Source organism: Serinus canaria, chromosome 3 (genome assembly GCF_022539315.1).
Source record: "Serinus canaria isolate serCan28SL12 chromosome 3, serCan2020, whole genome shotgun sequence".
Classification (NCBI taxonomy): domain Eukaryota; kingdom Metazoa; phylum Chordata; class Aves; order Passeriformes; family Fringillidae; genus Serinus; species Serinus canaria.
The window spans coordinates 43,245,066-43,259,359 of record NC_066316.1 but is presented as its reverse complement, the minus strand read 5'-3'; the positions used below and the strand labels follow the sequence as shown (position 1 = coordinate 43,259,359).

Below are 14,294 nucleotides of genomic sequence, written 5' to 3'. Positions count from 1 at the left end.
TCCCAGTAAAACTGCTACATTTTGGATAACTCTTTAATCATTGAAAGAGCTATTCTTTTGCAGCATATTTTACAGCTTAAGAGACTTAACATTGAAACAGGAGGGCATCCAACATTTAGGTGCAGAGAGGTTTCTGTTCAAAAACCTATGGCACACAGCCCTGACAAAGTTTACTTTGGTCCCAAGTTCTTCACATCTAAAAAGGTGTTTTGTCTGAGTAGAATGCCTGAAGTAATTAAGGGATTAACGTGTCTTTAGAGCACAACCTCATTCTGCAAATAGCAGCCACGAGCTGTACATTGCCAAGTAGAGACCCTAAGAGCAGTCTTCTTTTTCCCCAAACATGATTAAGACAGTACTACCATCTAAATGGATTTGGGCAGACAGGCAGTCCTAACAAGGCAGTGAGGGAATTGAGCCCATGGCATCTTTTAACATGGCATGCACTTCCTACCACCTGTGGAGGTGCAATGCCTGTACCAGACCCTTGTTCTGCATAGAAGAAAGAAAAAGGACATTCCCGCTATGCTCCTAGGAGGTGTTTGCAGGGCATCTGTAAAAATACCTGTCCCCATCCACCCCTATACAACTCTGGGTGTCAGTTTAACAGAAATAAATCAATGAAATGATACTTGAAGATGCCTTTAAATAGTTTGCTCATTTTAACAGCCATTGAACTGAACAGAAAAAGAGTTAAGAATTTTTAACGACTTTCTTCAGCCAGAGATGACCATAAATTTTACAATGAACAGTGTGCACCTGGGAGGGAATTCTGTTTTCAAACATGCAAAACTGATTAACTGGCAGCACTTTTGCTGAACACATCTGCACTGCTCACAGGGAAACACATTGTCTAATACTCTCAAACACTTTTTATTTCACCATTAAGCATGTACAGAATGGAATGAGGCAAAATACCCCAAACAAACATAAGTATCAATAAACATAAAAGACTGTAAAATGAATATAGACAAATGCAGTATTAAGTCAATCCTGATTAACAAACTCAGCATGAAAAACACAAGATTTGATTAACTTCATGGACTTGAAGATTTATATATAATTTGTAAGGGGACATGGAACAGGATTGCCACCAGAAAATTGAAAATTAATTCAAAATGCAGTCCTCTTATCAATTAGTGTCTGTGCCATGTAAGAGAGGGTAGATTTGGCTATTTTTCCTGCCAAAATGGCATCCTGTAAATGTCACTTGTGACTACAGGAAGTTTCCTTGAAATTCTGGATAACCTTTCTTATACTGCAACTGCAGACAGGGGTGCCTAGGGGTAGGAGGAGAGAGCGTATCGGCTTATTGCCTCTACCTGCTGATTTGTCAGCACTCATGCTCTAACACCCTTGAATACACCTAAGCTGGGTCACCAACAGCTACACTCCTACATAAACCAGGCAGGATTCATCTACATTTTGGACAGGGTTCTGTTCTTTTGCACAGGGCTATGTTGCAGATATTGAATTGATCTGTAGGCAGATACTGAATTGATCTGAACACACTCAGAAAGACTAAGATCTCAAACAGATTTTACAGTTAGTTGTTCTCACATGTAACTTGGATCAGAGTTGACCACCTAACTTCCAAACACCCAGATTAGAACTGGATATTAGCTACACATCTGTTCAATTTTTTTCAATTCAGTGAACTGAATAAATTACAATCCTGCCATCCCATTTTAGAGTATCACCAGCTTTACTCTGCTTACCCTGAAGGCTCCAGTAAAGCCTCAAGGCGGCAAAACTAGGAAGGACAGACTCTAAACCATCCACAAAATGTTGTAATGCTTTGCTGAAATGAAAGCTTTAGTGTTTAAGGACAGAAAAGGTCTTCATTTTCTGCAGGATTCCACAGCTGCCAAGATGTCTTGCAAAATGCTGTTTCTGTTTTCCTTACTAACCTAGAGAAAGAGAAATTAAAACTGATGTCATTTCATGAATAGCTTCTATACAAATGTTTACTTCAAAAACAAATCAAAGCTGAAATTCCAATGCATTTCTTTTTCAGTGCAGGAATGTTAAATGTCAAACACCTGCCTTCTTCTGCTACTGAGAACACAGTATGCTAAACCCACAAAAACTGCAATTGAATATTTAGTAATCTTTTGATTTAATTGCCCCTGGTATTTTGAAATATTATTCAGGACTTGAGTAACTAACAAGAATCACTCAAGAACCAGCATGTACTTTTGTCATTACTAGAAATCCTTTTTAACTACCAAATTTAGCTTTCTTGATATAAAGTGGAGTTCTTATGCCTTCACTGCTTGAAAGGGTTGTATTTATTAAGATGACAGGATCAAAAACTCCTAGTCAAAAACATCTGCAAAGAAAAAAAAATTAAAAGTCTTAGCAGCATAACTCTGTACTCTGAGAAACCTTATTGCAACAGGAAAGAAACACCTTGGAAAAGAAATAAAACTGAGCAAGCTGGGGTGTTCTGTAGCACACTGAAATATGCCTTTGGCTGACCAGTCCATGGCAATGCTGGGCTTTAAGTCCAGCATATGTGAATACAGATGACTGTAAACTGCCAAGCAAGTTCTGGTGCTTGCTAGACAGCTCAGCTCCCAGGGACACAGAGCTGGGGGCTGTGTGTGTGTAAATTATCCCTTCCTGACAGACTGGGTCCTGATCCAGAGCCCTGTGACCCACAGTGCCATGCATTACTCACTCAAACAAAACCTGGGGAGGTGACTGGGGTTGTAAAGGGGTAACAAGCAACTGTGAAGCATCAGCAAAAGCTTCGTTTTAAAAAGTCTAAGACATTTTTCCTATTGTTCAGATCCCTGCAGAGAGGGCAGGAAGAAATCAGACAAAGACACATGAGCTGAAAAAATAAGTAAAGCCACTCATACAAAGTTGTAGGAAAGCTGTTTGATGAGGAAAGAGACACAACACCATGCACAGCATAAAACTCTCTAAGAGCAAGGTTCACTGCACTCCCTGTATCTGCATTTAGGATGGGAGCGCAAGAGTTTGTATCCCTTCCAGTACTACAGTCAATAATGAACAGGACAAAGTATTACTATTATTATTATTGTCGTTGTTAAATAGTTCTATCTGAGGAATTTGGCCCGAGGAGCTACCACTATTTACAGTCACCCACATCCTATCCAAGTGCTGTAAACCAACACTGTAAAACCTACAGACAGTGGTCTCACCTACCACTAAATTCAAGACAGCAGATTGACATAGGACTAATGAAAATGTGACACTGAAAAAAAAAGGCAGGGGAGAAGAGTAATGGAAAGGAAGATCTGTCTGAAAATATCACTGTTTTTACTGAGAATCAGTCCAAGCTTTATAAGATAAACAGAAAACGCCACAAAAACAAAGAGAGCAAGACAAAGAATGCTCTTCAGTAAGGCTGTTGAGACCCCGAGGTAAACAATACACAGCACTGATGAGCCAAACTAAATCTCACAGCAAGTGTACTGATATCCTGACTTTTGAAGGACCTTCTGCACATTTAATAGCTTTTCCCACTCCCTCACAGCCAACAGAAACAATACTACATTTTATCTGTCCTTTTTCCATACCTATATGCCAGAAGTCCAGTGAGAGCAGCATAGAGAAAGCGCCAAGTGCTAGGAAATTTTCACAACTGTTTTACAAAGGCTGTTTGATAGATATAAGTCTCCTCTTAAGATCTGGAGACATTCTGTGCAGGCAGCTTTCCCAGAGAGAACAAACCTCCCAGTATCTGTACTGAATGTACAAACAGATGGGTATGTTTTTAGAAAGGAGTTGAAAATAACTGTAGATGCTGCTTATATTAAGCATTTATGTAATTTGGAGGAAATTGCCACCTAGACTCCAAGCAGGCAACTATAGAGGACAAAAGCTTTCTTCCTCTAACTGTTAAAAATACCATCAAGGAAACCACTCATGTACAATCTGTTCAAATGGGACCTTTTCTTCTCCCTATCCATTTAACTATTTTGTTTCTTAACAGGCATATGCAACCATACTTCACTAATGGGTTTCATGCAAGCAAAATTAATAGATGGGAAAATGGGAGAAAATTAGTATCTGCCAGCTGCTAAGGATAACCTGATCCTATTCATGCCACCATGTCTGCAGAACTACACAGATGCAGGCAGTGCAAAAAGAGCCTCTGTAGTTTCACTGGAAAGTTTAGTTCTCAGCAAAATGGAACTGGGTAACAATAGAAACAAATGTGTTAAATATCAGAGCTTCTATCGCTAAGTTCCCTAAACATAACAAATTAAACATTTGGGACCAAATGCTGAATTGCTTTTAGGGCATCTGGGCCCACTTACACCAACAAAATATGCTTTTAAGACAGAAGGGACTGTAAAACAACAAACAGCTGTTCTCAGAACTGTCCTTGTGACACTAGGAACAGGATGAAAAAACTGAGATGAGCTATATGAATCCAGCTTAACTCCATATTAAGTGACAAAGCAGGCAGAATGTTTTTGGAATTTAGCCACCTACTTCTGTACACTTGCAGGTACCATCCAAGTTAGAAAGAAATACTGACTGTGAGCTATTTGGGCACTCCAGGTTTCCTCATGCCACAGCCCTTGAAAAAAACAGCTGGTGACCCAGCATCCACTTCAGCTACAAACACCTCTGACTCCCCACGGGCAGGTTCTGCTCCTGGTCATGCACACATTTGAACCAGCTGGGAAAGATCATGTAGAGTGTCACTGGAGCAAGAGAGACATGCTTTCCTGCACAAGACTTCAGCTCAGCAGGTCTGTGACACCTGGGAATGACTGCAGTCTGTCACACATTTCACATCCATGCTTTTGGTTAATGGATTCACCAGAGATGTCTATTTCATTAAAGAAACATGCATGTCCTAACCTCAGCAGCGTGAACAGGATGGGTCATTGTTTTAGTAAAGATCTTTTAGCTAGAGAAAACACTGCTCCATTGAAATTTATAGAAACACTTTTGCTGGCTGGAGTCAGTACTTGAGAGAAAGATTTATCAGACTGATAAAGCTGAAAGCCAAGGGCTGAGTAGCCCATGCCCTCTGAATATCACCTGATAAAACAAGACAGTAGAAGCCTCAAAAGCTTCCTTGAAAAGCCAAATGCTGTCTTCCAGCCCCATTTCCCCTCACAAGAGGACCAAATGCATGCACCATGCCCTGCCATGATGGCAGCCCAAGCACTGAATGACTGGTACTTTCAGCAAGGCTTCTCCATCCCGTCTTCCCCAGTCCTACCCCTGTAAAGCTACTCATACAAAATTCACATTTATGTGCATTTCTGTTCAACAGCCTGACTACAAACACACATCAGCTCGGTAGTGGAAAAACCTGGGGGTTTATCTCTGAAAGGAATGAAGGTAGTTGAATGTTTATGCAAGGAAAGGAATAATCTCTCATCTTTGCTCCTACTGCTGCTTTAGCATTTAATTAAATCAGCATTTAATATAAAAACAGAAACTGAAGATGATGATGGGACCCTCAATTAAAGAAAAGCTGAGGAACTCTGAGAACTGCAAGTTTTTAAGTCAGCTTTGAGTAGGAAACAACATAAATCAAAGGAGTGAGAGGTGCCTCTGCTTTTGTGAAGCATTGAGGACACATACTGATGTTAAGGAAACCTCACACATGCACTCCTAGGAACAAGCTAAGTTTTGCTGTGGTAGGTTTTTGAGAATTGCCCTGTAATGGATCAGAAATGTACTCTGAGGCCCTAATATTCTGAAAATTATGCCTGTAAAAGTAACATAATGAATTCCAAAATTGGTTCACTGACTCCAGAGAAAGTACACTCCATTTACAACTGTCTTTCTTCTATAAATCAATCCTGCAAACTCCACTGCTGCTTTTTTCCTTTTATTTTTTCCTTGAATATGACTACTGGCAACATTTCTGCAAGCCAGTTTGGAAAAAAAACAAGAAAAGCTTAAAAATCTGACTGTACTTTAGAAGATTTAACTCTTAGGAATAATGAATACCTATACAGTAAAAATACTACAGCAAAGAAACCTTTTAAAATAACTATAGCATTACTTCTGCAGCCCCACACAAGCAAAGCCAGCTGTGTGAAACGGCTACAGTTAGTGCCAAATGGGATTTTTTTTTTTAATAAGGTGAACACCTGCCCGTTAAGAATAAAATGGTAACGAAAAAACTTATTTCATGCAAGCTACCCACAGCTATCAATTGGCAGTAACAGTTTTTAAACAGAGCCAAATATAAACCAGTAACCTAGAACAGAAGGCTCTTTAAGGATATTAAATATTACTCACATTGAACACTTTAACATCTTTCCTACTTCTTATTTCTTCAACAAGATCCAGTGGCTTTCCCTTAGGTATTGGAATAGTTCCAAGCACCACAGTCCCCGAGCCAGCCAGTGTTTGACGAACAGCTTGAATAAAAGCCTGGCTGAAGAGTTCCATTTTACCAATCTCATCTATGACACAAATTCTTTTCTCTGTGTCACCACCATGGTTTACCTGTGGAAAAGTGCACCAAGAGACTGTAAACAGCAAAACTTAGAACAAGCAACAAACGTAATCCCTATGCTGACAAAAGAAATACCTCCAAAAGAAACAAATTCAACTGTAATACTGGGGAGAGCAGGAAGTCAAAGCTACTGCTGGTAAATGACAGACTTACAAATCTGTAATTCCTTTTTTAGGACAGATTTTTGGAAGGATGGAAACAACCATACAGTATAAATACCAACTACAATAGGAAATATCCTTAACATCAGATTTTCTTTAAAGCAGAATTCTCACAATGGTCCCATATGACCTACTTGACAATTAAGAACTGCACTTTGACTACAAGCAGCTCTCAATCATTCTGAGGGCCAGTAATTTTTAAAAACTTTACTCTTCACACTAAATTATGCATGTAGTGATTACATTTAATTATGTGATCAGTAGTCACACAAAACAGGTATCTAAAAAGAAGACTTCCATTAAATCTAGATTTGGAAGTTTCTCCTCTTGTAGTTGGGATGATGGAGCATTTCACTCAGAGCTACTGACTGTCTTCAAAGCTGTCTGGATAATAACCAAGTCATTTGCAAGCCTCTCTCACATTAGAGCAGACACATATTGAGATATAACTTATTCTGTAGTCCTAGCTACTGGATTGCAGGAGAGACAGTTAACCACATTTGCAGCTTCTTTGTTTTTGCCATGAAGTGAATGCTGTGCCAAGCAGCGCCATGCTGCAGGCAGCTGGAGCAGCAGGGAAGCCCAGGAGAAAACAAGGGTGATTGCTATTGAGGAAAAGGCAGCTCACAAGGCAGAGGAACTCTTCAACTGCACTGCCTACCCTATTTTGGTAAAAGCGAGTGAGAACTGTACTCCATTATTTGTAGAAGTGAGGAGAAAATCAACTCAATTCAAAACCATTATAGATCCCCAAATTTGTACCAACACAAGCCATATAGTACAGAAACTAATAAAAAAGAAAAAAGATCGAAACATATCCCTTGTGAAGGCAAAGTATTTGCTTCTGGGAAAGTGAAAGAACTGTATAACATGCATCCTAAAATCCTTTCAAGCTAAGTCCCTACTGAGTAGCTGTTTTATCCAAAAATCCTTTCAGAGATCAGTGAGCCAAAAAGCCAATACTAGTCACTAGGTCACATATTGAGGAAGAGTATTTTGCCTCAAAAAAAAAAAAAAAAAAAAACCTGAAAAAAACTGTCTGTCCTGCCTGATAAAAGTTCGCAGAACCAGAGAGATCTTCCACTGTAGGATCTAGCCCATTCTCACTGGAGTGAAAAAAGCCTAAAGAGTTGAATTTGTCCTCAAGCCTAAATGGGCATGTGTCCATTCTGCACTGCTCTCTCATCAAACCAGAACATATCTATGATACTGCTACCCTCATTCTTCATTTGTCTCTCCTTGTTTCAGTTCTCTCATCTTCCTCACTCTCCTCTTCCATTTTGGGCTATCTTCATGTGTGACCACATTCCCACAAAACTGATAAACAGCACTTTCTATGAGCATGGGCACATCACCGTGTGACTCTGCTGGCCCCAGCTCTTCTCTTCACTTTCTTGTACTTGCAGAAATCTATATAAGTAATGGAAAAAATTCAACAAGGCTAACACTTTTCCAGGAAGATCCCTCCTGGATTTCAGTGGTAAAGGACTCAAAATACAGCACTGGCCTAATGACGTATTTTTTAATGAATTATCTTTCTATTTACTAACATCATAATATGGTTACAGTGAAATTTTACATATAAAAGTTGTCCCGTTTTCTTATTACCTCCCTTCTCCCTTGCCCAAACATCCTTGCTTTCCTACTCTCAGACTTCAATGTTCTTTGACAAAAACAAGAATCAGATCCTCAGTCTCATTTTTGCTCCTTGCACCTCTTTGGGCTTTTTGTTTTAAGTTCACCAAAAAATCCCTTCTTCCTTGTCCCCTTGAGCTTTGGCAGTGTAGAAAAATCACAACAGGATTTTTTTAGTAGTACAGTTCAGCAGCTGCTGCACACTGTTTGTGGTATGTTATTGCCGAAATAAAATCTGTTCTTGTTTAATTTTGGAGAGGGGAAAGGTTGGAGTGAGAGAGAGAAAGGCGAAGAAAAAAGCAGTGACAGAATATTAGCGAAAGGATAGCAAAAAGATTGTGTGGGAAGTCTTGTCACAGCCAGAGCACTCCTTGCGCATCAGGCTAAATCCCAAATAATCATGCTGGTATTATCAATCTGCAGGTATTTATACAATCGTAAAAAAAATACTGGATTCAAGAAACAAATGCTTCCACTCTCAGAAGACGGGAATCAGAGGAAGAGGGAAAAAAAAAGTCTGTAAAGAAGAGCAGCAGCAAAAGCCTTTTTCTTAGACCCACTGATTCCACCCAGTTCTCCGTGGTAAGCCACTTGTGCATTTTGTTTGCTTTCCAGTATGAGACAGTGACCTAGGAAGAAATTTCCTACCTGCTGCCTCTTCAGGTCAAGGAGGTCCTGCTCACAGGACTGCAATCTCTCCAACACCACAATAATGACAAGAGAACAAGCCAGATTTGTCCCTCCAGCTTCCTGACCCTGACCTACATCAGAACTAGCAATACCCAAGAAACAGGCCATTAATTAGTATCAAAAACTAGCTGTGTAAAAGGGCCTTTCAATAACACTATCATAAAGCATACATTAATCAGCAGATTTCATAGAATACTCACATTTCTCAGCATAGGTAGAACCAATTGCTCAAATGAAACAAGATCTACAACATATTGTCCAACCCGATATTCACGTCTTGAAGCAGAAGAATCAGAACTGGGACTGAAAAAGAGAAACACAATTCCTTCAAAGTACTGAGTTTAATGAGAATTCACAAAACTCATTTCAAGTGAATTTATAAGAAGTTATCCAAATAAATCAAATCCCCTTAATTCTTCCTAAGAAGGAAGGGAAAGAAATTCTAAGCCATGCAGTAAGTCGTTTTGCAGATAGCTTGCTGTCAGAAAATAAATATAGCATATGCATCCTTCACAACTATGCAAGCTCAAATTTCAACAGTGTATAGAAGGACAATGGCATTTAAAAGTCAGCAGGTACATTTACACTGAAATAAAAACTCATGTCTGCAGTTCAGATCTTTGAATTTTGTTATGTGACACTACAGATAGCATCATAGCAGCATCATCTCAGTATGGGCTGCTATAATTTTTCCCTTAATCTTGGAAAAATACTCACTTTGCATGTGCTATACCGCACTGTGCCAGGTGCACCTCTGTTATTAGCAGAGTGCAAATTATTTTCACATCAACTCTGTGTGAATGAGATGCTAAGATCACACTGGACATAGACCAAGTTTTGCACTAAGTATGAAAATCTAAGTCAAGTGAATCAGGAGAGAATGTGAGGTTCTCTGCACTTCAGAGGCCCCCCTCTAGGGCTCTGAAATCCTTTTTTTTTTTTTAATTCAGACGACTTTTGTGGATCAGTCAAACGTTCTTTAAAACAATGCTATATGCAATTTCCCTTTTCATTTTCCACTTCTGTCTCCATAAATTAGCTAGTGGAAACACAAAAATCTTTCTTCCTGCCCACAATGAGCTACTTAACTGCATCCCAAAGGGACTTGGCCTCAGCAGTGTTTCCTCTATCTGGTGTAAAATAACCAGTAAGGGAGAACACCCCTGCCCAGCAGATTTTCAATATTTCACTGTGCAACAGAAACTGCCTATATATACAATATAAGTATCAGCCAGGACATAAAAACCAAGCAAAGAACTTGACCCTGAAAGCCATGTGTGCTGGAAATCACCTTCTGGAGGAGCATTTAACATGCTCCAGTCCTTTGGACTGGAGCAGACACATAAAACAATACGCTGCTTACAGTTATTGAAATTTCAATACCTGACTCTAGATAAAGGTCCTCGGTTTCCAGACAGAGTGACAACATCAAATCCTGTTCTCCTGCCACCTTCTCTAACTTCCTGTGTGTAAAATCCATCAATGGGAACACCTGAGGATTTTAGAGCTTGAGTGACTTTCTGGATCAAAGTAGTTTTTCCAACCCCTAAAAATAAAGAACGGAAAAAAGCACACAGCATTAATCTTCTTCTGCACTAAAAGCCCATTTTTTTAAATGCCACAGTAATGATTCAGTTCAGCAGGAACATTGATTACTTTTGAAGGTTGCAAATTACTTTTTCTACATGGTAGGAAAGAACAGAAGTATCTTTTAACATTTACGCTGTACTGACGCTGTAAAGCTTCACAACAGAATGGTACAAATATCCCAGGCTACCAACGAATTTGTTAGCTTAAATGATGCATGAGCAGGCCACAAAACTGACCACAAGGCAGGTGGCACGAAACTGATATCCAAGCTTGCTGGAAGACTGACTGATGAATCTCCCTTTCTACCACTGATATTCACTACTTTTAAGATCAGAGCTAAGTTCACCACCTTATTAGATTAAAAAGTCCAAGCTGACTGTTATTACCAGATGCCTAACTGGCACGAAGGACACACTTCTTCCACTGATGTCCTAGAAGCACTCAATGTCCCTGAGATACCAAGTCCTTATAAAGACCCAACAACAGAAAACTTTTCCTTCTGGTAACAGAATCAGGAAACATTTTTACTAGATACAGAGAAAAGTTTGTTTATAGTGAGGCCAACGAAGCCATGAATGAGGTTGCCCAGAGAGGCTGTGCAATCTTCACATACTTAGATGTTTTCAAAACACGACTGGATAAAACCTAAAGCAACCTGGTTGGGCTTGACAGCTTAAACTTCCTCAAGTCCCTTTTGACATGAATTATCTTCTGATCCTATAATTTCATTTTCTTACCCAAAGACAGGTCCTTAAAACTCTTGCCACCTGATATGTCCTTGCACAATCTGATGCACCTTTTACAATGTGAACACTGGCCATGTTCCAGACATCCTTTTAGTTTTTCTCCTCTGCCATAGTACAAGTACAATGATCTCCTTTTAAACTCATCTTTATTGCCTCTCACAAAATTTAGTGCTATCACTTCATTTAAAGCATAAAGCAGTGCTATCACTGCTTTAAAAAATTCAGAAGATAGAAAATAATCCTGCAGAATAAACCTTCAAATTCCTGGAGATAAGGAACACAGACCAAACAAGAGATGCCTAAAGATGACAACAGAAATCATTTCAACATCCACACACCAAATTTCTAATTCAGACTTTAAGCAGATTTAGGAACTGCTTTTGTACCAGTCAATAGCAATGACAAAATATTCTGTGGCTTTAAAGGCATGTAGTCAAATGCCTAAGCAAACTTTTCAAATTTGAAGAAGAGGGCTTCCTGGCAGTTGAAAAACTAAAAAAATTCCAAATGTGGCACCCTAACTTCTTTTCAAGGCCTTGTCTCTTGTAAGTGAATTTATACTAATTTTGCTAAGTGGATTTGCTATCTCTAGTTTTTTTACATTCATTTAGTTAACTGCCAAACAAGCTAGAGTAATTCAGACTAAGTTTAAGGGAGCTTGAAGTCAGACATTTAGCTAATCAAACCCAATTTCTAGTAAATGAAGAGAGACAAAACCTAAGCAGCCCTAACCTCTGCATCTCCTGAAAGGCTGCCTTTATTCAAGTGGTTGGAAAGCCAATGTGAAGTGGATGGAATGTATTTCCATCTCAGCCCATCAGCAGGATTTAAAATTAATTCCAGTCAAAACAGGCATCTGCAAGATGTTCACAAAAAGGAGAATTAGGCCCACTGCTTTACTCCCACAGCACAAAGGAAAATTCTGCAATAATAATAACTGGTCAATTCCTTTATCAACCGTAGAGTTTGACCCTCATACAATGTCCCACTCAGCCTCCACAATAATCAGATTCCCTTACCATGACAAACTACTTCACTGCTTCAATCAAGGCTGCCCATCCGGGACACCAGTTATTACCTACACCTGCACTTCACTGAAGCTGGAAGTGCTAAATCACTACAATTAAGTTACGGGAAAGATGAGCTCTCAGAAATTATTAATAGTTGCAGTTTATATTGAAGCAGGATTATTTGTCCAGGAGGTAGGTTTTTTCCCCAACACTGAACTCCAGGGCAGAAGCCAGGGACAAAGCCGCAGCGCCTGGAAAAGCGCATGGCTTGGAGGACTGGACAGAGAGGTAAGTCACTTTATCAGGAACAAACTAATTACTGCAAAAGCTCAAACCTCGACACCGGGGTGGAGGGGGGGGGGGGGTGGCTCCGGGCCCGCAGCCGCGGAACCTCGGGCAGTACAGGGCCCAGCTGCAGCTGGAGGCGCTCCCGGGGCATTCTCGGAGCTCGGGGCCCGGCAGCAGCTGCCTTCCCCCGGCTCTAAGCGCCTCACAGCCCCGCCGGTGCCGCCGAGGGCCGGGCCCGGTCAAGCTAGGCCAGGCCGTACCCCTGGTCGTCCCCTCGGCCGCGCCACCGCCCTGCCCGGCTCCCGGGCCTCCTCCCGCCCCCATTACCTGGGGGTCCCGTGAGAAACACGTGCTTGGACATGACGTGCTCCCCACTCCGCCCTCACCCCCTCCCGGCGCTCCGCTCCGCCCCCAGCCCGGCCCGGCCCCGCTCGGCCCTGCTCCGCCCCCGGCCCCGCTCCGCTCCGCCCCGGACGGGCGGTGCCTCCCGAGGCCTCGGGCACGACGGGCTGTGCCCGGCCTGAGGCTGTCTCGGAGGCGGGGCCAGGCAGAGGCTGCTGCTGTGCTGTGTGCCAGCCACTTTAGGTTAGGGAAGAGGAGGGAAAAGGCCGTTAGTTTCCAAGTTGAGGGCCAATGTCTTCTTTACCCAGTCAGCTTAACCTGTCACAAATCTGAGTATTTTAGTACAATAATAGAATGTTAAGGTATGGTAATAGACCTTAAAGATCAGTCCCAAGCGTCCCTGCCATAGGCAGGGACACCTCCCACTAGACCAGGTAGCTCACTCAAGGCCTCATCCAGCCCGGCCTCGAACACTGCCAGGGTTGGGGCATCCACAGCCTCTCTGGGCAACCTGTTCCAGTGCCTCACCACCCTCACAGTGAAAAAATCTTGTTAATATCTAACACAAATTTTCCCTCTTTCTGTTTTTACCTGTTGTTCCTTGTCCTATCACTATGTTCCTGTCAAAGAGTCCGTCTCTAGCATCACTCTTTGCCCCTTCACATACTGGAAGGTTTCTGTAGGTCTCCACACAATATCCAAGCTGAACAGACACAACTTTTTTGGCGTGCCTTGGTAGGGAAGGTGCCCTGTCACTTTACCAACTTTTTGGCCTCTTCTGGACTTGCTCCAGTAGTTCTATGTTCTTCTTATGGTGGGGACACCAGAACTGTACCAGTGGAGACCCCTCCAGATGTAGTCTCACAAATGCAGAGATATTACAATAAACTCTCCCTGAGCTTTTTGCCTGTTTCAAGTAAGCAATGTGCTCCAGGGTGTAGCAAACCAGCAAATGAACAGATGAACAGTTTTGTCTGATACCTCGATGCAGACAGCAATCTGCATCGAGGTATCAGACAAAACTGATACTGGAGGGGTTGATATACAACCAGTGGATTGTTACAAAGCTAAGCAAATTGAGAAGGTCTGGGAGGTTTAACAAAGATGCTGATAGATATCTACATCCCAAAATGCCATATGCATGGGGCCTCCATATTTGTTTAAGCTTTCCTGATGGGGAGAAGTAAGGGAGCAGGGAAAAGGATTTTTGTGTAGAGCTCTCTAGGCGAAGTGATGTGTGGACACCAAGAAATATTGATTCCTGCCTGGCCATAAGCACCAAAGTGGTTACCCAAAAATACTGGGCTGTGGAAGGGATACATTCCAATTTTTGTTCGCCTCACTAGAATGGATCACTTCAGGT

General features: G+C 41.3%; 1 protein-coding gene across 2 annotated transcripts; it reads right to left on the bottom strand.

The window, feature by feature from the left end:
- Positions 1-857: 857 nt before the first annotated feature.
- Positions 858-13,017, bottom strand: NTPCR (nucleoside-triphosphatase, cancer-related). Of its 2 annotated transcripts, XM_009092848.4 has the most exons (5): positions 12,917-13,017; positions 10,339-10,501; positions 9,156-9,258; positions 6,250-6,459; positions 858-1,910 (listed from the first exon to the last, which is right to left on the bottom strand). In XM_009092848.4, exons 1-5 carry the CDS (start codon positions 12,948-12,950, stop codon positions 1,842-1,844), a joined length of 579 nt encoding a protein of 192 aa, XP_009091096.1. In that variant the 5' UTR covers positions 12,951-13,017; the 3' UTR covers positions 858-1,841. The 2 variants fall into 2 exon arrangements, with proteins under 2 accessions (XP_009091096.1, XP_018772608.1); XM_018917063.3 differs by lacking the exon at positions 6,250-6,459.
- Between the last annotated feature and the right edge of the window lie 1,277 nt (positions 13,018-14,294).

Coding starts and splice junctions, on each gene's coding strand:
- NTPCR (XM_009092848.4), bottom strand. CDS start 12,950: ATGTCCAAGCACGTGTTTCTCACGGGACCCCCAG. Junction 6,460..9,155: donor TTCTACCTATGCTGAGAAAT/GTGAGTATTCTA, acceptor ACTTTTCCACAG/GTAAACCATGGTGGTGACAC. Junction 1,911..6,249: donor AAGATGTTAAAGTGTTCAAT/GTGAGTAATATT, acceptor CTCTTTCTCTAG/GTTAGTAAGGAAAACAGAAA.